Genomic DNA, 26032 nt, shown 5'->3' with positions numbered 1-26032 from the left:
CTGTAATCCCAGGACTTTGAGAGGCTGAGACAGGTGGATCACTTGAGGTCAGGAGTTCAAGACCAGTCTGACCAACATGGTGAAACCCTATCTCTACTAAAAATACAAAAAACAGCTGGGTGTGTTGGCTGGCACCTGTAATCCCAGCTACTTCGGAGACTGAAGCAGGAGAATTGCTTGAATCTGGGAGGCAGAGGTTGCAGTGAGCCGAAATCACACTACTGCACTCCATTCTGGGTAACAGAAGGAGATTCTTGTCTCAAAAGACAAACAAACAAAACATTTTTTTCTAAGCTTATTTGCATTTTCTGAAATTTCACAACGATCTTTTATTATTTTGTAATTAAAGGAATGGTTTAAAAATAAGCTTGATTTGTCCTTATTTCAAAAACCACCTGACAGTTAATGAGAGTTTCTGCTTCACAGGTGCCTTAAAAGCTTTACCTGTGTTTCTTCTGAGCATTGACTTCATGAACTTTTAAACATTTCTTAGACTTTCCAATAATGAATTTTGCTTTGTGCCTAGGAGGTAGTTACTTCTAGGTACAGATAACACTTGTTACGAACAAAGCCTACTGGCTCTGACCCATAAGGAAATAGACTATTTTTAGTAAGATACAGAGAAATCTTAAGGACTTCTATATAAATAGAAGATTTTTTTAGACTAGCTGAAATAGAATATTGCCTTTTTATTTATCTTGCATAGGGAAATGAAATGCTTTGAAATGCGTTCAGTTTTCTTCTTCATACAAATATATTAAGGTGACCTAGAGGCAGAAAGTCTAGCTCTGCAGTTTTATTATTTTCCTGCCTTCTTTTCCCCTGTATACAACACACACACGCCCTACACTTACACAAAGGTTTCTCTTTCCTATTTTGTTCACTGCTGTGCTTCTGTTTGTTTAGGGAACAATGTGATAAGCTGGGTTCCCTCTAGTGGACAAAATACTTTTGTCAGCTGCTATGACCGCTGACCAAAGCCAGCAAGGCCAGGTTGTTACGGCTGGTATCAGAGGTTTCAAGAATAATGTATTCATAGCCTGGAATGTTTTCTTTATTTTTGGTAGAGACAGTGCCTTGCTGTGTTGCCTAGGCTGGTCATGACCTCCTGGGCTCAATTGATCCTCCTACCTTAGCCTCCCAAAACACTGGGATTACAGGTGTGAGGCCACCATGTCCGTCCAGTCCATAGGTAGGACTTTAGCTTGCCTCTTTTTTTTCTTTTTTTTTTTTGAGAAAGAGTCTTGCTCTCTTGCCCAGACTGGAGTGCAGTGTCACGATCTTGGCTCACTGCAGCCTCCGTCTCCTGCGTTCAAGCAATTCTTCTGCCTCAGCCTCCCGAGTAGCTGGGACTACAGGCATACAGGTGGGAGCCACTGCACATTTTTTCTAGAGATGGAGTTTTACCGTGTTGGCCAAGTTGGTGTCAAACTCCTGACCTCAGGTGATCCGCCTGCCTCACCCTCCCAAAGTGCTGGGATTACAGGCGTGAGCGACCCCGCCCGGCCTTTTTTTTTTGAGACGGTGTTTTGCTCTTGTTCCCAGGCTGGAGTGCAGTGGCATGATCTCAGCTCACTGCAACCTCCACCTCCCGGGTTCAAGTGATTCTTCTGCCTCAGTTTCCCGAGTAGCTAGGATTATAGGGGTGCGCCACCACGCCCAGCTAATTTTTGTATTTGGTAAAGCAGGATTTCAACATGTTGGCCAGGCTGGTCTTGAACTCCGGACCTCAGGTGATCCACCTGCCTCAGCTTCCCAAAATGTTGGGATTACAGATGTGAGCCACTGCACCCGGCCTAGCTTGCCTCTTTTAAGAGGTTATGTGCACACATTTATATGTGTTTACCTAAAATGAATTAATATTTTGGAACTAGACTAAGTACATTTGCTTTGCTTAATAGTTTTGGCACTGAAGGAAGCATCTTCTAATGAGAATCCCATTCTTTGTTACCGAAAGCAGCTTCGGTGAAACAGAGCAAAATAAAAATCACAGGGAGACCATCGCACTGTTAATGTTTTTAGCTTCTGTAAGATTTAAAAATTGCTTTTAACTTAAAAACCATTTTAGGATATTTCAGCTTGTAAGATTTTTCCAAAGATAAATTCAAAGTTTGCGATTTCAGTGTTTTATCCTTTCCGTTTCAAAGGTTATTAGTACCTTGTCCCTGGAGTAGCCCCTTAAATATTTTTCCTTTTAATTTTTAAGTGTAGTTTGTATGTTTCTGCGCCTTTCAGTGAGGACACCATAGCTAGGCCTTTGTCTCCTGGGCATTTTTCCTGACCAGGTGCTGTTGGCACCTGGTGAGTGCAGGTCAGGGTGCTGCTAAATATCCTCTACAGGACAGTCCCTGCACCAAAGAATTACTGAGCCCCAAATGTCAACAGTTGAGAAACTCTACTCTAAAATAGCCAACTTTCTTTCTCTTTGAGTCAGAGTCTTGCTGTGTCCCCCAGACTGGAGTGCCCTGGTGGAATCTCAGCTCACTGCAACCTCTGCCTTCCAGGTTCAAGTGATTCTTGTGCTTCAGCCTCCCAAGCAGCTGGGACTACAGGCATGTGCCACCATGCCTGGCTAATTTTTGTATTTTTAGTAGAGATGGAGTTTCACCATGTTGGCCAGGCTGGTCTCAAACTCCTGGCCTTAAGTGATCTGCCCACGTCAGCCTCCCAAAGTGCTGGGATTATAGGCGTGAGCCATTGTGCCTGGCCTACAGTAGCCAACTTTCGACCTGACCATTCTTCCAGAAGAGCAGCCATCTAGAGACTTGCCAGTGCTTGACGAAGAGTCAAATAACATGTCTGACTCTGTGGGCAGCACAGGCCACCTGGAATCAACAAGAGATGCTGCCCGTCTTCACCTGTCCATTGTCATACTCTAGCTAGGGAAGGAGATTTCCTCTTCACTGTATCAAGCTGACGCTGTTTTACAGTTAGTACGAGAACAAGCTTGATGTGATGCCAGCTCATGCATCTTGCATTTACATCTCCTCCTAAGCCGTTCTGCCCATGGATGACTGTTCCGATTTCCAAAGCTGTAATCTTTTTTTCTGTTTTTTTTTTTTTTTTTTAAACCTTGCCAGTTGTTCAGAACATAGCTATAATCTTCATAACTTATCCTAGGCCTTCAGTCTGTCCATGATAGCCTATTTTAGTGCTGAAGTTTTTTATGTAACCTAAATACTTCTTGCTACAGATTAGTCTCAGTTTTTACCTACTAGAATGTTTATATAATTATCCTTTGTATATTTGAGGTATTTTGCTGGGTGGCTTTCTCATTGTGATTGTCTGTAATATTAAGCTTTTTATTTTATTTTAAAAATAGAGATAAGGTCTTGCTGTATTGCCTAAGCTGGTCTTAAACTCTTGGCCTTAAGTAATCCTCCTGCCTCGGCCTCCCAAAGTCACGGGATTATAGGCACGAGCCACCACACCCAGCCAAATACTTGAAAAAAAAATTTAGTCATTTTTACAACTCTAATGTGAATTCCCTATGAGGTGGAAAATGGAGGCTAGAGCCAGATACAGTTCTGACTAATACTGTGTTTATGATGCTTTCATTTTTTAATTTTATTTTTAATTTTAATTTTAATTTTTTTTGAGATGGAATCTCACTGTGTCCCCCAGGCTGGAGTGCAGTGGTGCGATCTTGGCTCACTGCAAGCTCCGCCTCCCAGGTTCACGCCATTCTTCTGCCTCAGCCTCCTGAGTAGCTGGGACTACAGGTGCCCACCACCACACTCAGCTAATTTTTTGTATTTTTAGTAGAGAAGGGGTTTCACCGTGTTAGCTAGGATAGTCTTGATCTCCTGACCTCGTGATCCTCCCGCCTCAGCCTCCCAAAGTGCTGGGGTTACAGGCATGAGCCACCGCGCCCGGCCTATGATGCTTTTAACAAGCATTTTTATTGTTCTTCACAACCTGTGGACCCTTATCACTGGTCTTTTCCTGCTATGTTCCTAGTCATTTCTCGTCTTGTATTCATGTGCCTTACCCATCCCCCACCCCTGCCATCTCTAAGCATAATTTTTGCGATTTGTACCTGTTTCATTTGTTTTATTCTTATTGGTTTCTGTACATGCCTTTGAATCCTTCATCCAAACTGATGACAATGTTTAGAATCAACGTTGATTGTGATTGATTGATTGATTGATTGATTGATTGAGGCAGGGTCTCACTCTGTTGTCTGGGCTGGAGTTCTGTGGCACAGTCACAGCTCACTGCAACCTGGACCTCCACAAGCTCAAGTGATCCTCCCACCTCAGCCTCCTGAGTAGCTGGGGCTAGAGGTATGTGCCAACATGCCTGGCTAATTTTTATATTTTTTGTAGCGATGGGGTTTTGCCATATTGCTCAGGCTGGCCTTGAACTCCTGAGCTCAAGTGATCCCCTCGCCTCAGCCAAAGTGCTGGGATTACAGGCATGAGCCACCACGCCTGGCCAGAATCAACTACTTTAGATCAGTCCTCAGCCATCACCTAAGAGTCCCAGTAAACTCCTTATAAGGCTGAGAGGCAATCGCTCATGTCCCTGCTTTGAACTTGACCCTCTTACAAGATTTACATACTCTTTAATGATGGAATGATAGAGTGGTAGTATCCAATAGAATAGATAATGAAAATGTTCTATATTCTGTAAATGTCTATAGATGTCTATAAATGTCTACACATGTTCTATATTGGCCACTAGCCACAGGTAGCTGTTGTATACTTGAAATGTGGCTTATGTGACTGAAGAGCTGAATTTTCTATTTTAATTAATAGAAAATTTAAATTGCCTCATGTGGCTAGTGGTGGCCCATTGGACAGCACAGATGTATCTCATTGCTACTTAAAATGGGGTCCCCAGACCAGGAGCATTGCTGTCACCTGGGAACGTATTAGAAATGAGGACTCTCAGCCGGGCATGGTGGCTCACGCCTGTAATCCTAGCACTTTGGGAGGCCAACGCGGGCAGATCGTATGAGCTCAGGAGTTCGAGACTAGCCTGGGCAACACGGTGAAACCCTGACTACTAAAAAATACAAAAACTAGCCAGGCGTGGCGGCGTGTGCCTGTAGTCCCAGCTACTCGGGAGGCTGAGACAGGAGAATCACTTGAACTCAGGAGGCGGAGCTTGCAGTGAGCAGAGATCGCACCACTGCACTCCAGCCTGGGCGACAGAGTGAGACTCCATCTCCTTAAAAAAAAAAAAGGGGGACTGTCAGACCCATCTAGTTCTACTGAATTAGAGCTGCAGTTTAGCAAGATCCACAGGTAATTTCTATGCAACTCAAGTTTGAGAAGTACTGATACCTGGCTGAACATTGGAATCACATGGGGAGTTTTTAAAAAAAATACTGCCACCTGGGTCCCACCCATAGTGATTCCGGTTTAATTGGAATTAGGTGTGCGATTTTTAAAACGCCCCCCCAAGTAATTTTAGTTGTGTAGCGAGGACTAGTGATGGCTCAAGCTTTGCATGTATCTGAATCACCTGGAAATTTGGTAAAAATACAGAGGCCCAAGATCTTTTCCACCTCAGCAAGGCTGGGTCTCTGTATTCTTTATTAGCTTTCTACAGATTCTGATGCACATATTTTGGGTTTGAAAATCTGTGATGTAGAAGATTGTTTCCCACTTTGTTGGTAATTGGCATGTAAGCTAGAATGAAATGCCTTGCTGACGTTAAAGCAAATTGATGTATTACAGCTTTCAGTCGTATTTTAAATGAATGATTTTGTGAATACTTGTTTTTCACAAAACGTGCCACTTGGTGTTTGTACAATGTTTTTTGCTTGTAATTTTTATTTGTTGGTGAACTTCTTGTCTCTATGATAAGTTTTTCTCCCCCTACCTTTGTGGGAAAAAAAATTTTTTTTTGTAGAGCTGGGGTCTCACTGTGTTGCCCAGGCTGGTCTTGAGCTACTGGCTTCAAGTAATCCTCCTGCCTTGGCCTCCCAAAGTGCTGGAATTACGGGCGCGAGCCACTGTGCCTGGCTCCTTTTTTTTTTTTTTAATAGATAGAAGTATCATTAACGTTTTGGTCTTCAGAATTGCTAAGAAGTCTGTTAATGACAGCTGGTAGTTCATGGTCAACTTGCCAGTTCCTCAAGGTGCAAGTTGGAAAGCCTTGGGATCAGAATGTTCTGTAATACGGAAGTGTCTGAGATCAAGAAAAGCCCAACCTCCAGTTCTCTAGCACAGCCCCAGTCAGTCAGATGCAGCATGTCAGCTGAGGGAGGTTGGCATGGAGGGATGGTATCAAGGTGTCTAGTACATTCAGATCCTAACTAATTCGAGGCTTTAGGATCAGTAGTGTTGCGTTCAGCATGATTCTATCTTAGGAGCTGGGAAAGGGAGTGTATGACCAGGTGACTCTCTTTCTTTCTTTTAAAAAACGTGCTGTTAAGTTTTGTATCAGCTAAAACCTTTTGTTTTTGTGGTACAGAAACGTTTTAACGTTTTGGTGTGCTAGTGTGGCCAGCCTTTGTTAGGGCATGAGCTTATTAACTATTAGTTTCTGGGAAATGTGATAAGAATTGATGACGATTTGGAAAGTAGGAACAAATTAAAGTTCTCTACAGAAATTAATTATCATTAAAAATGTGTCACATGCTGGCCACACTGGCTCAAGCCTGTGATCCCAGCACTTTGGGAGTCCGAGGTGGGAGGATTGCTTGAGCCCAGGAGTTCAAGACTAGCTTGGGCAACATGGTGAAACCCCATCTTTATAAAAAATACAAAAATTATCCAGGCGTGGTGGCGCATGCCTGTAATTTCAGCTACTTGGGAGGCTGAGGTGGGAGGATAGCTTGAGTCTGGGGAGGTCGAGGCTGCAGTGAGCCGTGATTATGCTGCTGTCCTGCAGCCTGGCCGACAGAGTAAGACCTTCTGTCAAAAAAAGAAAAAAAAAACCATAGTGCCACGTAATTGTCTTCAACTTCAGTTTCAACCCTTGTGTTTTCTACAGTAAAATTTTAGGTGCAAAAAGAAGTATGCGTTGTTTTAACCCATGATGTTTCAGAACTCACAGAGCGAGGCAGCAGCATTTGCTTTTGCTTTCCCTGCCCAGATAATGGAAAGTCTGAAATCGAAAGTAATTAAATGTGATGTTGGCAAACAGTCATAAACTTGTGTCTTCCTGGAGCATAGGCTATGTAGTCTTTCTGGCAGCAGTAGCAAGGAAATAATGAGGTGAAAGCGCCCAGGAAAGAAGGCCCCATGAACACTGCAAAGACAGTTTGCTTGTTCTATATGGAGGTTTCTCCTGGCAGGAAGGCTGTGACCCTGCTGAGCTGTGGAGAAACAGCTTGATAACCAGGGCTTTCCTGGGGCACCCTTTCTGGTACACTTCAGAAGAGCCTGGGCTGATGATTGGGCTCTCTGAATTTCACCTAAAGCAAGACTGTAACTTCTCAGCAGCCTGATGCCAGGCTTGGAGGCAAACCCTCAGAAAACAGCTCCCCTCAGTGAGGGAGTGGGAGCCTGTTTGAATTAGTGTGGAGAATTCTCCAAGAACCCACAAACTGGGAGGCATTCTCATGGCGAGTCAGTGCAGCTCCTCTTACGTTTACCACAATTAAGGTGAGCATGAGAGCAGCCTGCCTCTCTTCTGTTCTCCCAGCCATGGAGGCAGGCTCCATTAAAAATGTGTTTTTCGGCCGGATGCAGTGGCTCACGCCTTTAATCCCAGCACTTTCAGAGGCTGCAGCGGGCAGATCACTTGAGGCCAGGTAGTTCAAGACCAACCTGGCCAACATGTTGAAACCTCATCTCTACTGAAAATACAAAAAATTGGCTGGGCGTGATGGTGCACGCCTGTAATCCCAGCTACTTGGAAGGGTGAGGCAAAAGAATCCCTTGAACCTGGGAGGCGGATGCTGCAATGAGCTGAGATTACACCACTGCACTGCAGAAAAAAAACAACAACAACAAAAAACTTGCTTCCTACTGGTGGAGTAGGAATCAGTGGCCCACAGAGGCTAAGGTGGCAGTGGGAGTGAGAAGACCTGTCTTTACGTGTTCATGATCGGCCGAGGTGATGCTAGGATGGTTAGTGTGGAAAGAAGCAGTTGAGCACCATGTTTTGGCAAAATTCAAAGGCTGGGAGGTTCCCAAAGGCAAGGAGGGGGAGGCTGGTACCACAGGTCCAGGGCAGTGAGTTGAGTGGAAAGTCTGGGAAAGGTTTATGTGGGAAGCACAGGAGACTTTTACCCCATAGCCACGAAAGTCAGTTTCTTCCCAGCCTTGTGTTCCCTGCTTCATGACCAGGCAAGCACTTAAGTACGAAACTCAGAGGAGGGCAGACAGAAATGATGATAGCTGGGGAGAGAAGTAAGCCTTTTGGGGAGAGGTTATATTCAACAGGTGGGAGGGGAGGTTTCCCCCCACTTTTGAGGGAGGGGGGATCATTGGAAAGGCATGGAATCTAGTAGGAATTTGGTGTTTTGACATGAATGCTCTCTGACTTTGTTTTTGCCCTTTGGCTGTGTACCTAGTGTGTGTCAGTTCCTGGAGCTGTGTCAGAGCCCAGAAGGTGGCTTTGGAGGAGGCCCCGGTCAGTATCCACACCTTGCACCCACATATGCAGCAGTCAATGCATTGTGCATCATTGGCACCGAGGAGGCCTATGACGTCATTAACAGGTACCGCGAAAGCCAGCAGTGACAGAACCCAGAGGAGTTCCCCACCTGCTGACACACACTGACTGTTGCCTCTCTTGCCTCTTTCCCTGTTTCTCAGAGAGAAGCTTCTTCAGTATTTGTACTCCCTGAAGCAAGCTGACGGCTCCTTTCTCATGCATGTCGGAGGTGAGGTGGATGTGAGGTGAGTGGGGTTTTGCACAGGCTGCCACATCGGTTGACTCGAGCTCATCTGCCATTAGAGATGCCAAGCCTAAGGAACACCGTGGGGAAGCTGCCGCTTTGTCCCAGAATGACACATAGGATGACATGTCAGTGACACATCAGAATCATTCAGATGTGATGCAGATGTCCTCAGGTGTCGTGATCACTTGACTTATTTTATGTAAATGTGAAAATATAAGAAACAAATGCTTTTGTTTTAGAAATTAAAAATACATTTGTTTGGTATAAAATGATATACCACAATATAAATAACTGTATGGTGTAATGTATTCCTTCACCTCTCTGAGATAGGAAGGGAGGAGAAAGCCCAGCAGGGCCTTAGTAAATACCTTCTGAGTGAGTTTGATGATATCATGAGAATGTCTAACCCCTGAGGTCCTCCTGAGGCACATGAGAGTTTTTCTGGGAGGTGCAGAGAGCCTTGTGGACCAGGAGAGTGCAGTGCAATAAAATCACATTAACTGATCGGTGCCAGTGAGCTTGAAATTATTATTTTCCTCCATAAGTGTCTGATGTACCAAGCAAGTTGCTTCCTAACCTGGCATTTTACTTATGAGGCATACAGGGAATTCATTGAATAAGCCATTTCTCTAAGGCAGTGGCTCATTGAGATTTTATGCCATTTTCTTATTATTTAGTTGAGAAATACATTTTGTGAGGTTTCTATAGCAAAGCTGTCTTATTGCCTATGTGTAAATGGGGTTGCTTCTGTACGAGTTGATTAATACTCTGGCTTAAGCATCTGACTTAACCATTGGTTTGAAAGTATAGGGGAGGAAAAAAGCACGAACATTGTGGAGCATAAAATACATTACAGATAATAGCAGGTAATCCGGCTGCAAAGGCCTTTAGTTCAAGATGTTCTTCCGTCTCTAACTTGTCTAATCCAATCAAAAAAATTAGATTAGGATCTGTATATACCAGTGAAGCCAGTAGAACTACTGAGGTAAATCAGTATGTGTTGATTCTTCTTAAGGAAAATGTTAAAAGAGTTTTTTTCCCTTGTGGTCACTACATTTTCATTCCTGTTCTGTTGCTATTCCCCCAAAATATGCACAATCTTGAAACATAGCTTTTAAAAACGTAACTAAGATTATTAGGCAAAAGCGAACAAATCATAGCAAGATCCTTTTGGTATTTTATCATATACCTTTTGCAGCTATGATTATTTGCTGTCTTATTCATTCCAGCACCAGTTCCCCCCTCCATGTTCTTTATTTATGTGTTCTAGATAAATGCTAGGAAACTTCTCCCGTAAGACAGATTGGTTCCCCTGCCAAGCACTGTAGCCATATTCTTCCCTGACCTTTGCATTTTGGGTGATCCTCTGCCGTTCATGCCCATGCTTTCTATTTACATAAAGGATTAAAGATATAAATAATGGAGAAAAGCTTGTAGATTGCATCCGTTTTCCTTGGTTTGCCTGGTGTCTAGTACCCCGATTCCATCATTTTTCACTTGGCGTTTCCTTAATTGTCCTTTGCCTAGAAGCATCAGCCAGTCCTCAGGAGTGGTTGTTTGGGTGGATTTGACTTTGAGAGAAGCAGCAGTGACGGGAGAGTTTGACATCTGGAGACTAGCTTGCTGCCCTTCTGGGATAGACAGCAGTCTCTGGATGATCTTTCTGCTCTTTTACACTGCTGATAGTTTCAGAGATGAGCCTACTCAAGGTCTATAGCTCCAGTGTATTGTAAAAAATCAAATCACAGTGAACTCATAGCAAGCACCATTTTTTCTCAGTTCTTAAGAAAGGCAGGAGTCATTATTCCTGACCTCCTAATCTAGGTTATATAATCTGGAGCATTCTGTGAGGATAAGGTGGAGGCAGAGATCTAGCATTTGCAGAAGTTTGGTGAGAGAGCATGTGTTGTTCAAGAAAGGACAAGTTCCGTGTTGAAGTATAGATGGCCTCGTGGGCAGGGGAGCAGTGGAGCTGGAAGGACAGGCTGGGAACAGGCCACAGAGGCCCTGAAATCTCCCGTGGAGTCTGGAGTTTAGTGATGTGATCTGATTTGTATTTTCTTAGAAGTTTCCTAATTGCAGTGATGGATTGTAGTATTCCAACAAAAGCCCTCTGGTTTCAGGGCTGGAGGGACAGAGAGCAGGGAGACTGATCCAGGTCGAAGAAGGCTTGGATTTGGGTGATGGCAGCAAGGATGGAAAGTTAGTGGACAAATTCAAATTTGAGAGCTGCGATGACTGGATGGAGGGAAAGGGGGAGAAATACATGAAAAGGTTGTATTATGTTTCTTCCCTGTCTCAGTGTGAGACCTGGGATTCGTGTCTGCTGTCATCACGTCTTAGACCTCACTGGTGAGAGGCAAACTGTATTATAGGTTGCCTCCAACCTAACAAGTCACAATAGGATTCAAGAGCAAATGCATTTGAGCCTCCCTAAGAGGCCCACGACTGCAAGGAAATTAGATCAGATCTTCTAAATTAGCTGATGGTAGATGATCACATTTGGCATTGGCACTTGTGACTCTTGTGTACTCCCAATGCCTGCTGGTAGAACTAAACCTCCACTGTGCCTTTGGCTGCTAAAAATGCTAGTAGGATCATAATGCATGCAGCTTCTGCAGAGACTTCTTTGGAATACCTCAGTAAATTTGGCTTCATGTTATGTCTGTAATGAGTAAGATGGAAACCAGGGCTGAGCGTGGTGGCTCATGTCTGTGATCTCAACATTTTGAGAGGCTGAGATGAGAGAATCACTTGAGGCCAGGAGTTCAAGACCAACCTGGGCAACATAGCAAGACCCTGTCTCTACAAAACATTTAAAAAAAATTAGCCAGGTGTGGTGGCATACATCTGTAGCCCCAGCTGCTTAGGAGGCTGAGGCAAGATCAGTTGAGCCCAGGAGTTTGAGGTTGCAATAAGCCTTGATAGCGCCACTGCACTGCAGCCTAGGCAACAAAGCAAGATCCTATCTAAAAAAAAAAAAAAAAGAAAAAAAAGGATATGGAAACTAGGCCCTTCTTTTATGTTTCTTAGGAGCCCTTAGGAAAAGAATTTTTGTTTGTTTGTTTTGTTTTGAGATGGAGTTTCTTTCTGTTGCCCAGGCAGGAGTGCAGTGGTGGGATCTTGGCTCACTGCAACCTCTATCTCGGGTTCAAACGATTCTCCTGCCTCAGTCTCCCAAGTAACTGGGATTAAAGGCATGTGCCACCATGCCCAGCTAATTTTTGTATTTTTTGTAGAGACGAGGTCTCATTATGTTGGCCAGGCTGATCTCAAACTCTTGACCTCAAATAATCCACCTGCCTTAGCCTCCCAAAGTGCTGATTACAGGCGTGAACTACCACACCTGGCCAGGAGAAGGATTTTTGAGCAGAATTCAAACCAATGATTTTTGTCTTCCCCGTGCTGGGTATTTGAAAAAACCATAGAGGGGAAGGAAAGGCAGTCTGTGTATTCCATGACAGAGGGAGAAGCTGAAATAAAATGTGCCCCAAGAAGAATTACGGCGGGGAAGATAGAATAGCAAGAATGATCCCAAAGCAAGTATAATGATTTTTGTTTGTTTGTTTTGGGTCATTTTTTTTTCTCTTCACCTCTTAGACACTTAATTTCTGAGTCTTGCTCTGTTGCCCAGGCTGGTGTACAGTGGCGCGATCTTGGCTCACTGCAAGCTCCGCCTCTGTTTTGGGTTTTTTTGAGACAGAGTCTCGCTTTGTCTCCCAGGCTGGAGTGCAGTGGCACTATCTTGGCTCACTGTAACCCCCGCCTCCCAGGTTCAAGTGATTCTCCTACGTCAGCCTCCCGAGTAGCTGGGACTACAGGCGTGCGCCACCATGTCCAGCTAATTTTTGCATTTTTAGTGGAGATGGGGTTTCGCAATATTGGTCAGGTTGGTCTTGAACTCCTGGCCTCATGATCCACCTGCCTCGGCCTCCCAAAGTACTGGAATTACAGGCGTAAGCCACTGTGCCCAGCCTAATAATGTTTTTTTTTTAAAAAATAGCCTGGGCGCGGTGGCTTATGCCTGTAATCCCAGCACTTTGGGAGGCCGAGGCAGGTGGATTGCTTGAGGTCGGGAATTTGAAACCAGCCTAGCCAACATGGCGAAACACCATCTCCACTAAAAATACAAAAGTAAGCCATGCATGGTGGCATGCACCTGTAATCCCAGCTACTTGGGAGGCTGATACAGGAGAATTGCTTGAACCCAGGAGGCGGAGGTTTCAGTGAGCTGAGATCATACCGCTGCACTGCAGCCTGGGCGACAGAGTGAGACCCTGTCTCAATAAAAACCAAAACAAAAGCAAAACAAAAAATATAGACATGCGCCTTTTTCATTTAACATGTGTGTCTGTGTGTGTACTGGTGAGAAGTTTGAAATCAAGCCTCTTTTCTCCCTCTAGAGGTTTAAAGACTGTATTGGAGTGGACTCACCTATTCCTATCCTTGTTTGGTATATTACAATTTGGTGGCCTATTTTGCAGTTTATCTGTTGCAGTAAAAGTATAGTTAATCTTTAACATGTCAAGGCTATAAACAGAAATCCTGAATCTGAAACAGTACTAACATCCAAATGAATGATATCAGAAGTACCTGAGTGATACCATAGATTTATGGCAACCATTATAGGTCTTTGAAAGAAGGGCTGAATCCACTTTTGACATGAATTGATACGGCTGTTATTTCCTCTGATGTAGATTGGACCATGTGGAGGTAGGGAGAATAGAATGTCATGTTCTTTCACTGAAGCCATGCCATGAGCAACTCTATCCAAATAGAATGTCACACCTCTCAGTTGGAGACCCAGGAGGACTGACCGTGTGCCAAGAGTGAGGACAGGAGGTGATTACAGCTTACTAGGCAAGGCGAGCAGTCCACCCGCGGAGTTCACTGAGCCGCATTAGCTCTTCCGTAGAGCTTAATGTGTTTCCTGTTTCTGTCTTTCCAGAAGCGCATACTGTGCCGCCTCCGTAGCCTCGCTGACCAACATCATCACTCCAGACCTCTTTGAGGGCACTGCTGAGTGGATAGCAAGGTGAGAGAAACCAGGGTTTCTCCTGGCCTCTTGGAGAGCAGGCGGTCACGACGCTACTTCAGAAAAATAAAGAAAATACAGAGAGACTTGGAAGGGAATACAAAATCACAGGAGATCCATTAGGATTATCTAATGATTTTTTTAAGTACTTAAAATGTCTTCTTTTTTCCAAACTTTCTTTAATGTTATATTATATTTTAGATTGGCAAGGATAAAACAAACCTTGGTAAACAATATTAGTGAGAGCCTGAACTGATTTAACCAGTTTTTAGAGCAATTTGACAATATATCAAAGGTGCCCTTGCGTAGGACCCAGTAATTCTACTCCCACAGAAACCCTCGCACACACGAATGGGAGAGAGGAGCGCAGGACTTGTTTATAAGAGCCAAAAGCCGGACACAGATTCAGTGCTCATAAGCACGAGATGGTAAGTGTGGTACAGTTGCATCAGAATATAATGAAACTGTCAAAATGAATGAACTAGAGTTACATGGATCAATACGGAAAAATCTCTGTGTTGAACTGAAAGAATGAAAAGAAAAAAATACAAAAAACCATACAGATTAGCACATTTACTTAAAATTTGAAACATGCAAGAGAATTCTGTATTGTTTCTGAGAAGAATCATGTAATAATACAAAAACATGCATATGAAAGATAAACACCAAATTTAGCATGGTGATTCCTGCTCAGGGGGAGAGCAAAGGAAATGAGATAAGTTTTAGGAGACTTCAGCTGTAATCATTAACAACAACAAAGACCTGAAGGGTATATGGCTAATTCTAAGCTAGGTATTAGATACATGTATGTTCTATATTTTATTTGCTATACTTTCCTGGATGCTTCAAATATTTCATAATTTAAAAAAAACATGCCGGGTGCGGTGGCTCATGCCTGTAATCCTAGCACTTTGGGAGGCTGAGGCAGGCGGGGCGGATCACGAGGTCAGGAGAGTGAGACCATCCTGGCTAACATGGTGAAACCCTGTCTTTACTAAAAATATAAAACGTTAATTGGGCGAGGTGGCGGGCGCCTGTAGTTCCAGCTATTCGGAAGGCTGAGGCAGGAGAATGGTGTGAACCCGGGAGGTGGAGCTTGCAGTGAGCCGAGATCGCACCACTGCACTCCAGCCTGGGTGACAGAGCAAGACTCTGTCTCAAAAAAAAAAAAAAGCAAAAGGTATAGTAGACACATATATACTATGATGGAATGATAGCCAAGCTGAGATACTGTTTTAGTTAAAAAATTTTTGTTTTTATCAAAGTAGCATGTCTTACCATATAAATATAATTTACAGTGACACCAGATGATATGCTGAGGTCATATTTCCTTTTTTGTATGAGTTTCATTTTCCTGGAGTTAATGGATATATCATGAATATACTTAGGAATTCCTTCCCAAATTGTCTGTCAGAGCTATAAAAAAATTACTCTAAACGTAGTCAAACCCTTCAGGTAACCTGCCTCTGTGCACGCGTGCGTTTTGAGTCACCCCTCTTGGAGCTCTCTGCCCTCCTGCTTCAGTCTGGACAGATTGCTCTCAGCTTGCTGCACAGCAGGCATTCCAAAGCTTCCTTTCAGCGTGAAATTCACTTCACTTACCTCCTTTGTTGAAGTCCCTGTCCTCCTTTTTCTTCGTTATTTTCGTGAAGCATTGTACTCCAACAGATCCCAACAAAGGGGACCTGGGAGATAAATTTTAATATCTTGCATGTATCTGTGTTCTAATCTCACACTTAATTATTTGGTTAGAGATTTCTAAATTGGAAATGGTATAAACTGTACTCTTTCTGAATTTTGTAAGCATTGCTTCGTTATCTTCTAGCTTCCAATGTCATTGTGAATAAGGCTGATAATAGTAACCAGAGTTCACTGAGGACTATGTCATGCCCAATGGTAAGGTAGCTATAGTTGAGAGCTGGAGAGTAGGCACTGCCTGTGTTTGGTTCTCTTTTATATTTTATGTTTCTCCGCTGAGATTTCCCATCTTTTTATTCTTTATGAGTGTATTTTTGTTCACTTTGCTGTGGTAAGTATGTAATTATAATGTCTGCTTTAAATTGCTTGTCTGGGAATTTCCACATCTGTGTGTCGTAGAGTTGGCATGTCAGCTCCATGAGTCTTCCTGTGCTGCGTGATGCTGTGTTGTGTGCTGGACATTGTGATATGACGGTGGAGGTGTCACACGACAGAACGTTATAGATTCTGGTGGTTTGTCCTGAAGGGTGTTGATGTTTTCAGTTTAGCAGGCAGTCAACTTGGTCAGACTCAAGCTGCAAACTGTCACTCCTGCAGCAGCTCAGAGCTCAGTTCTTCTTGGAAGTTGCTTTGTTTCCCCAGCACGTATGCGGAAACTTGAACTGAGTTTAAATGCAGAATTTGAGATTTTTCTTCTTTGACTTTCCTGTTTCTGGATTCATTCTCAGTTTCTGGCAGCCTGCATCTTCCTGCCAGAAGGATGGTTGGCTTCCCATTAGAGTGTTGGCTGCTTGCCGCTGACCTCTGACCCCTGGCCTGCTGCTGCCACCCTGGGCTACGGCTGCCATCCTGAGGGCAAACCAGAGAGAAAAAGTTGTGGGGGAAGGGAGGGACTAACTGCGTGCTGTTCTCTGTTCCAAGTTTCAAACTCCACCAAAATTTGCCTGCCTTGTTTCAGTCAGCTGAGCCCTCAGGAAGCTGTTTTTTTGTATTTTGTTCAGCGTACAGCTGTCGTTTGCAGGAGGGTTGATTGATTAGGCACAGCCTAGACACGGAACTCAGACAGCCTGGGTTTGATTTCCAGTTTTGCCCTTTCTTTCCTCTTCTCTTCCTTCTTTCTTCCTCTCTTTATCTCTCTTTCATCTCTCTCTCGCTTGCTTGCTTTCTTTATTTCTTTCCTTCCTTCCTTCCTTCTTTTCTTTTTTTTCTTTTCTTTTCTTTTCTTTTGTCTTGCTCTGTTGCACAAGCTGGAGTATAGTGGCGTGATCCCAGCTTGCTGCAGCCACCACCTCCTGGGCTCAAGCAGTCCTTCCATCTCAACCTCCCAAGTAGCTGGAACAACAGGCACGTGCCACCATAACCAGCTAATGTTTTTTAAAAAATTGTAGAGATGGGGTCTGTCTGTGTTACCCAGGTGGGGCTTGAACTTCTGGGCTCAGGCCATCCACACACCTTGACCTCCCAAAGTTCAAGGATTATAGGCATGAGCCACTGCGCCTGGCTTTTTTTTTTTTTTTTTCTTTGAAGACAGGGTCTTGCTTTGTTGCCCTGGCTGAATTGCAGTGATACAATCACAGCTCACTACAGCCTTGACCTCCTGGGCTCAAGCAGTCTTCCTACCTCAGCCTCGTGAGTAGCAGAGACCACAGGTGTGCACCACAACGCCTAGCTAATTTTTAAAATGTCTTGTAAAGACAGAGTCTGTGTTGCCCGGGCTGGTCTTGAACTCCTGGTTTCAAGCAGTCTTCCTGCCCCAGCCCCCCAAAGTGTTGGAATTACAGGTATGCCATTTCTGATTAGCTTGTGCTTGTACAAATTATTCCACTGTTCTGTGTCATAGTTTCCTTATATGTCAAGTGGTGGGATACTGAATTTAATTAATTTAATTTAATTAACTTATTCTTTGAAACAGGGTCTCACTTTATCACCCAGGCTGGAGTGCAGTAGTGTGATCTTGGCTCACTGCAGCCTTGACCTCCTGGGTTCAAGTGATCCTCCTGCCTCAGCTTTCCAAGTAACCAGGACTGCAGGTGTATGCCACCACACCTGCCTAATTTTTGTGTTTTTGGTAGAGATGGAGTTTTTCCATGTTGCCCAGGCTGGTCTTAAACCCTGAGCTCAAGCAATCCACCTGCCTCAGCCTCCCAAAGTGCTGGGATTACAAGTGTGAGCCACCACACCCAGCCTTTCAATTTTGTATTAAGCTGAAATACAAAGAAGTCAAGTGGATTCCACTGTGCTGTACTACCTGGCAGTGCCATTGTGATTCTTAATTCTCTGTATGTTTTTTTTTCGTCTGTCTCTCTTTCTCTATCCCCATCCTGTCCTTCTTTAGAGGCTTGGAATCTTGATCCTTTTTTGTATGTGATGGAATCTTGCTCTGTCACCCAGGCTGGAGTGCAGTGGCATAATCTTAGCTCACTGCAACCTCAGATGCCTGCCACCATGCCCAGCTAATTTTCGCATTTTTAGTAGAGATGGGGTTTTGCCATATTGACCGGGCTGGTCTCAAACTCCTGACCTCAAATGATCCTCCTGCCTTGGTCTTCCAAAGTGCTGGGATTACAGACATGAGCCAGTGTACCTGGCCAGCCTCTTTTTAAAAATATGACATCCCATTAGTACATTTGATTGTCTGACTTTTAAAAATACTTTGAGGCTGGGCATGGTGACTCAGGCCTGTAATCACAACACTTTGGGAGGCTGAGGCGGGCAGATCACGAGGTCAGGAGTTCGAGACCAGCATGGCCAACATGGTGAAACACAGCCTCTACAAAATATACAAAAAATTAGCCGGGCATGGTGGCGGGTGCCTGTAATCCCAGCTACTCGCGAGGCTGAGGCAGGAGAATTGCTTGAACCCAGGAGGCAGAGGTTGCAGTGAGCCAAGATCGCACCATTGCACTCCAGCCCGGGTGACAGTGTGAGACTCCATCTCAAAATCAATCAATGAATAAAAAAGAATAAAAATACTTCCAGGCGCAGTGGCTTACACCTGTAATCCCAGCACTTTGGGAGGCCAAGGCAGGCAGAACATGAGGCCAGGAGTTCAAGACCATCCTGACTAACATGGTGAAACCCTGTCTCTGCCAAAAATACAAAAAGCTAAAAATACAAAAAATTAGCTGGGCATGGTGGCGTGCACCTGTAATCCCAGCTACTCAGAAGGCTGAGGCAGGAGAATCACTTGAACCCAGGAAGCGGAGGTTGCAGTGAGCCAAGATTGTGCCACTGCACTCCAGCCTCGGCAACAGAGCGAGACTCTGTCTCAAAAATAAATAAATAAAAATAAAAATACTTCATTGCATGGTTTCCGTCTCTAATCCTTCTTCTTATACTTTGAGAGATTCTCTTAGTATTTATCATCTAATCCTCTTGTTTTTATTTTTATAATCCTATTTTTAGTTTTCTTCCCTGACTACTTTTACTTCCTGAGTACTTTTTTATATACTCTCTTGTTTTCTGGGGATATTTTGTCCTCTCAGTAGTCTTACTTCATATAATATTTTATCTAAAGATACAACTTTAAAAAGTTTTCTTTTGCTCCGTGTCTTATTTCCTCCAGTTTATTTTTGTTTGTTTTGGTCTCCTTCTCTTTCATAGTAGAGACTGCAGTCAGATGTCTGGTACTCTACAGCTGTCTGTTCATTTTTAAGGGTCCAGCACTGAAAAGCTGCTGGAGAGCTCTGTGAGGGTGGGCAGGATCAAGCCATTCATTGGGGAATTCTCAAAGCAGTATCTGTAGGGTTTTTCCCGTGGGCTTATCAGTTCCCTCGGAGAGGAATCTTCTAAATCCTGCTTGGAGTATGAAACTGGCAGCCTTGTGTGAAATACACAAGGGAATGGGGCTGGGGGTGTTGTGTTCAGATTGCTGACTCTCACGTAATCCCGTTGGGTGCAGTGTTCCCTCCTCCTCTTAGCTTGTTGGATATTCTGGAACTCAGCTCTGAAACTTCCCATCTTCTGCTGGATTTGAGTAGGGGACTTACGTTAAGTTTGCAACCAGCAAACTTGGTTCAAACGCATTCCACTTTGTGGAGGTTCCCTGTATCTCTAATCCTGGAGCCTTTTATTGGAGCACATCACCTTGCTTTTTGTTGCCCTCTCCCATCCCTACTGTTTGGGTAGGGAAGGTTTCTCTATTCTACTAAGTCAGTTATTTCTTGTCCTTGTGTTAGTCCATCTTGTGTCACTATAAAGGAATACCTGAGGCTGGGTAACTTAGAAAGAAAAGAGGTTTATTTGGCTCATGGTTTTGCAGGCTGTTAAGAAGCCATCGCCACCTGACCTAATTATAATTTTTAAAAATAACGTTTATTTTTGAAGAGTATAAAGGTTCATTATAAAAACTTTTTGAACAAAGAGAAAAACATAAAGGAAAAATATTTCCAGTAGACCTGTACTCAAAGATCACCAGAGGCCAAGTGCGGTGGCCCCTGCCTGTCATCCCAGCACTTTGGGATGCTGGGGTGGGAGGATTCCTTGAGGCCAGAAATTTAAGACCGGCCTGGGTAACATGGCAAAGCCCCAACTCTACAAAAAATACAAAAAATTGGCCGCGTATGGTGGGGCATGCCCATAGTCCCAGCTACTCGGGAGGCTGAGATGGGAGGATTGCCTGAGTCCACGAGGTTGAGGCTACAGTGAGCCGTGATATGCAGTCAACCTGGGTAACAGAGTTAAGACCCTGTTGCAAAAATAAAAGATCACTAGAATCAACAATCACTTTTCAACTTTGTTTCAACTTGATGGTTATCACTATATGTATGTGTGTGTGTGTGTGTGTGTATGTATATATATATATGATTTTATAACTTTCTCCCAAAGAGTAATAATTTGAATTATTATGTTTCTTACACAAGTAGGCTGTTTCTAAGTGTCTGGGTTTTTAACATTTTACAGTTTTTATTGTACTTATAATTTTAGAGACCTAGTCTTGCTCTTTCACCCAGGCTGGAGCACAATGGCCTGATCATAGCTCACTGGAGCCTTGAACTCCTGGCTTCAAGTGATCTTCTTGCCTTATTCTTCTGAGCAGCTAGGATTACACATGGGCACCACCAGGCCCAGCTTTTTTGTTTGTTTGTTTGAAAAGACATTTCCAAAAGTTAATTAGTTGGCATCTTTTCATTCATAGTTGTGATGGCTCACACCTTAATCTGAGTGAACTTTTTCTCTGCCACCTAGGATGGTCCTGGACTTGTGTACGTCCACTCACTGGCCACTCAATCTGCTTTTCTCAATCTCTTCTTAGGTGTCAGAACTGGGAAGGTGGCATTGGCGGGGTACCAGGGATGGAAGCCCACGGCGGCTATACCTTCTGTGGCTTGGCCGCGCTGGTAATCCTCAAGAGGGAACGTTCCTTGAACTTGAAGAGCTTATTAGTAAGTATCTTTTGAACCAGCCTCCTCTCAGACCCCAGGTCATGGTGAGGTGATTGTACTCAGACACGCAGGCTTCGGGAGAGTTTGGCTATGGGACGGGCTAACAGTTAGCTCTGTTCCAACACAGAGGAAGGAGTGAGCAGCTGCTCTGTCTTGGCTCCCCCTTCTGCCTTTCTGTCTTCCTGCTTAGAGCTTTTTACATAGTGTGTAGACTGCATAGACTGTCCCGCAGACATCTGGTGTGAGCAGAGTACCTTCCTTATACTTCAGTTACGTAGAATTAGAGGTTTTCGTGTGTTATAGAAAGAACCTCCTAAAAGGAAAAGTTACAAGAAGAGTTTTGCAGCATTTTGAAACCAAACTTTTATTACCTGCTGCACTGTGTAAACATTTAGTACCTACATTTAAATGAGTTGTTTAGGCAGAGCTGGCTAATTGCATTGAGAAGGCAGCCCAACATTTATGTCTGGACCCCAAGCTCCTGGCCAGTATGCAGAAGAAACTCAGAAAGCAGTCAGCTTCAGGGAGTCACTAGATTGTAGTTAAATGATCAGTGGGTGCACAAACACACACACCTCCACAGCCACCAAGGAGAAGGCATTCCCCGTCATGTCATTTGAGGAGCATGTGCCCCCTGACCATGACCTCAGAGCAAACCAGCTGCAACTGACATGCACCTCCTCTGCCTGAGTTCAGATGCCAGCCTCCTGTTGTACAGCCCATCGTGAGCTTCCTGGAGAGTTTCTGTCGTACCCTGTAGAGATGTAACCAGCAGCATCTTGCCTCCACCTTCAGAAAGCCTCCCCCGGCATAGTCTTTTTAAAGATTCCTGAAGGCTTGAAGGCTCATGCCGAAACAGCCAACTTTGTATGCTGAACTTAAGAGTTTCTCAGATGTTTTAAAATCTGAGCACCAATAAGGGATGAAACAAAAAAGTCCCATCTCCCAGGCAGAAGTAAGGAATGTGATCAGGGAGTGCCTCAGTTATAATGGCAGTGTTCCAGATTTGAACCCTGTCCCTACTACATTTGAGACATGGGTCCTTAGGCAAATTGTCCAATCTCTTCTAGCTTGATATTTTTTCTTTTATAAGGTAGGGATAACTATCCTTACTTTTTTAAGGTTAAAGGAGAGAACATTTATAAACGGCCTGGCACATAGTAGGTACTTAATAAATGTTAGTGTCCCTCTAGCACAGAGTAATAATCTTTTTGGCACAAGGGACCAGTTTTGTGGGAGATAATTTTTCCATGGACCTGGGGTGGGGGGTGGGGCGGGGGGTAATGGTTTCAGGATGATTCAAGTACATTACATTTATTGTGTACTTTATTTCTATTATTATTACATTGTAATATATAATGAAATAATTATACAACTCACAATAATGTAGAATCAGTGGGAGCCCTGAGCTTGTTTTCCTTCAACTAGACAGTCCCATTTGGGGGCGATGGGAGACAGTGACAGATCATTAGGCATTAGACTCTCATATAGGGCATGCAGTCTAGAAGCCTGGCACACACAGGTCACAGTAGGGTTTGTGCTCCTATGAGAATCTAATGCTGCTGCTGATCTGTCAGGAAGTGGAGCTCAGGCAGTAATGCGAGCAGTGAGGAGCAGCTGTAAATACAGATGAAGCTTTCGCTGGCTCACCCACCACTCATGTCCTGCTGTGCAGCCTGGCATGGCCCAGGGGTTAGGGACCGGTGCTCTAACCCAGACTACTCCCTGGGTAGGACACATATCTGAAGTATGAATTCCTGTAGCCCAAGGAAACAGAACAAATCCATGGGCTTAGGCACTGGAAAAAATAAATTAGTCTGCTTAAAAACACTTAAGCCCTACGGTAAGCAGAAATGAGGAACGGACTCCCACTGCAGTACCTGCTTTCTCTCTGCCTGAGTAATGCTTAGCCCATTTCCATTACATGCTGGAAGCCCTGGTTCATTTAAGACCAACCTGAACCTGCAGTGCAGTGTTTTCTGTCTCTTTTAAGAATTTGTGACTGTGACTCTCTATGGGCAGGTGTTGCCTTGAAGAGGGATATAATCTAAACTACAGTTTTTAGGGGAGGGCTGGCCCCCACTTCCATCAAGGGTCCCAGTGGCTCCTTTCAGGAACTTTACCTAGTAAGACTCTAGAAACGGGAAGTACCCTCCCCTGTACCCTTTCAGTTGAGTGAGGCAGCTCTGTAAGTCTGTGGCTGGAATGGCCTAGGTGGTCTAGGGAGGGAAATGGAAATGTCATATCTGCTCAGCCAGTTGGTTCTGCTCATTTCAAGGGACCAAACCCATGACTATCTTGATCTTTGTAGTAGAGTGTGTTTAGAAAACTTGTAGATAAGCAAGGAATGGTGGTATCATGTGTGACCACTGAGTGACATCAAGACCTATTTTACCATCCTGGCTAACACGGTGAAACCCCGTCTCTACTGAAAAATACAAAAACTAGCTGGGCGAGGTGGCGGGCGCCTGTAGTCCCAGCTACTCGGGAGGCTGAGGCAGGAGAATGGCGTGAACCTGGGAGGCGGAGCTTGCAGTGAGCTGAGATCTGGCCACTGCACTCCAGCCTGGGCAACAGAGCAAGACTCCATCTCAAAAAAAAAAAAAAAGACCTATTTTACAGCTTCAAAGTAAAAGATTTTCTTATATCAGCCACAGGCTGGGCAGAATTGTCATTTGGTAATTAGAATGAATGGCTTCTGCTTTCAGGCCTGCTAGTGACTTGCTAAGAGACCTTGGGTAAATTTCCCCAGGTGCCAAGTAAAAGTCAGGAGCAGTCTGAGATCATCTGATGAAATACAGTACCAAATTCCATTTATCTGCTTTTAATAAACTCCCCTGAGCAGGGAAGTAATGAGAAATGAGCTACTGTTAGTCTTGCCTTCAATTTCCAACTTAAGCCATGTTTATTAAGAGACTTTGAAGGTCTCCTAACAAACCAGCTTGGCCTCTTTATCCTCTCAGCACTGGCACTGCTTTGGAACCCAGGAAAAGGTAGTTGTCTGCTAGACATTGAGCAGAGATCAGTGCTGGATGCCTCCACAGCGTTGGCTTAAATGCTTCACTCTGTGTCTGTGGCAGCGTGGGGAGGGAAGAAAGAAAACCGGAGCACCAGAACTGGAGTGCCGAGAAGCCACAAGATGGGAAACCCTCCATCCCACAGATTGACTCCTGGAGATCCTGTCGGGCTGGATTTTGTCTCTTTTAGCCTACAACTGCCTTTCCCATCTGTGTCTCCTCAGCAATGGGTGACAAGCCGGCAGATGCGATTTGAAGGAGGATTTCAGGGCCGCTGCAACAAGCTGGTGGATGGCTGCTACTCCTTCTGGCAGGCAGGGCTCCTGCCCCTGCTCCACCGTGCACTGCACGCCCAAGGTGAGCCTGGGGAGCTGTTTGCTGAGGCTGGATGATTTCCCTCCACTACTCACAAAGTCTGGAAGCCCAGTGTGCTGTTTTAGAGGGGTTGAAATGAGCTCTGTCTGTCCTGGATTTTGAGTGCCCAGTGTGGAACCTCATGCCGTGGGGCATGCGAATGCAGAGTAAGATTTAGTTTCATTGGTTTAGTGTCATTTCTTGCTTCTTCAAATTGGCTATGACAGAATGAGCTCCCTTAAAATTGCTACGGGGAGCGGGGAGGAAGTGGGTGCTGCTTCTGCGTTATCTGGAAGGAGCAGCCCACTCCTGTCCTGGGCTCTGCGGTGACTGCCCCCTCCTCTGGGTGCAGGGCAGAGCTGAGAACCCAGTGTTGCAACAGTCACTGTTGCAACAGCAACAGGAAAGGCAACTGTGTAAAGGGGTAGAGAACCAGAACCCGTGGAGAAAAGACTTGCTGTGTCTGACTGGCTGCAGAGTTGTCACTATTAGCAATGTTTTATTTTACATTCATTGAACAAGCCTAAATGGGAGTTTGTTCCACCTGCACCATTGGAGTAGAGAAATCCACATTCATTTCTGTGGGGTCTCAAATGGGAATGCAAAACCGAAGTAGTTAGCGAGCAAAAACTCTGGGAACATTCTCTCTTTACCTCTTGAAACCTCAGTCTGCCTGTTAATTCCTGCACCATCTTTCTGGTGTACTTGATGTGGGAGCAGGTGTCCCTGAGTAGACCTGTGGGAGAGGGGACGTCATGGGGCCCTGCTGGCTGCTCATCTGTTTTTGGAGTGAGATCCCTGGGTCCAGAGAGAAGCTGTTCTTTGGACTTAGCTGGATAATGTAACTGCTCAAATGTGAAAGATGAGATTCCTTTCTGCGCCTCCCCACACTTTTTTCTCCTGTTTCTGAGGCCTGCCCCCACTCCACCCTTTTTTCCCCCCGCCGAGACGGAGTCTTGCTCTGTCTCCCAGGCTGAAGTACAGTGGCACAATATCGGCTCACTGCAACCTCCACCTCCAAGGTTCAAGCAATTCTTCTGCCTCAGCCTCCTGAGTAGCTGGGACTACAGGCATGTGCCACCACACCTGGCTAAGTTTTATATTTTTAGTAGAGACAGGGTTTCACCATATTGGTCAGGCTGGTCTTGAACTCCTGACCTCAGGTGATCTGCCCACTTCCACCTCCCAAAGTGCTGGGACTACAGACATGAACCACCACATCCAGCCCTGAGCCTCATTATTTAGTTTCTTAATTTCCTTTGAGTTGTTGAGTTGTGACCATTTCTGACACTGAATTAAAGTAAGCAGAGCCTCTGTCCCATTTTCCCGGCCTGGGCCCACTGGGCTTTAGGTGTCAGTATTAAGGCATATAAGGCACTTACCCTTTGAACACAGCAAGTGCACTGTCAGCAAGGGCACTGATTCTGGAGCCTGCAGTGTCTGCCTTGACCACCAGTAAGGAAGTCAGGAATTCCCCAAGTCAAACATTTTTTATTTTATTTTATTTTTATTTTTTTGAGATGGAGTTTCGCTCTTGTGGCCTGGGCGAACAAGGTGCAATGGATCACTGCAACTTCCACCTCCTGGGTTCAAGCGATTCTCCTGCCTCAGCCTCCCAAATAGCTGGGATTACAGGCCTGCACCACCATGCCCAGCTAATTTTGTATGTTTAGTAGAGATGTGGTTTCTCCATGTTGGTTAGGCTGGTCTCAAACTCCTGACCTCAGGTGATCCACCC

The 26032-nt window shown here is 44.6% G+C and overlaps 1 protein-coding gene across 1 annotated transcript in view; it reads left to right on the top strand.

The window, feature by feature from the left end:
- Window positions 1-26032, top strand: part of FNTB (farnesyltransferase, CAAX box, beta) — a 77597-nt gene that overhangs the window by 34174 nt on the left and 17391 nt on the right. Inside the window, exons 5-9 of the mRNA XM_011949758.1 lie at window positions 8477-8623; window positions 8721-8804; window positions 13755-13841; window positions 20794-20923; window positions 24165-24297. Coding sequence (XP_011805148.1) covers window positions 8477-8623; window positions 8721-8804; window positions 13755-13841; window positions 20794-20923; window positions 24165-24297 — 581 coding nt within the window. The remainder of the gene's footprint in view (window positions 1-8476; window positions 8624-8720; window positions 8805-13754; window positions 13842-20793; window positions 20924-24164; window positions 24298-26032) is intronic.

Source organism: Colobus angolensis, unplaced genomic scaffold (assembly GCF_000951035.1).
Source record: "Colobus angolensis palliatus isolate OR3802 unplaced genomic scaffold, Cang.pa_1.0 Scaffold3, whole genome shotgun sequence".
NCBI classification, from domain to species: Eukaryota; Metazoa; Chordata; class Mammalia; order Primates; family Cercopithecidae; genus Colobus; species Colobus angolensis.
This window is presented reverse-complemented; position numbering and strand designations above follow the sequence as displayed.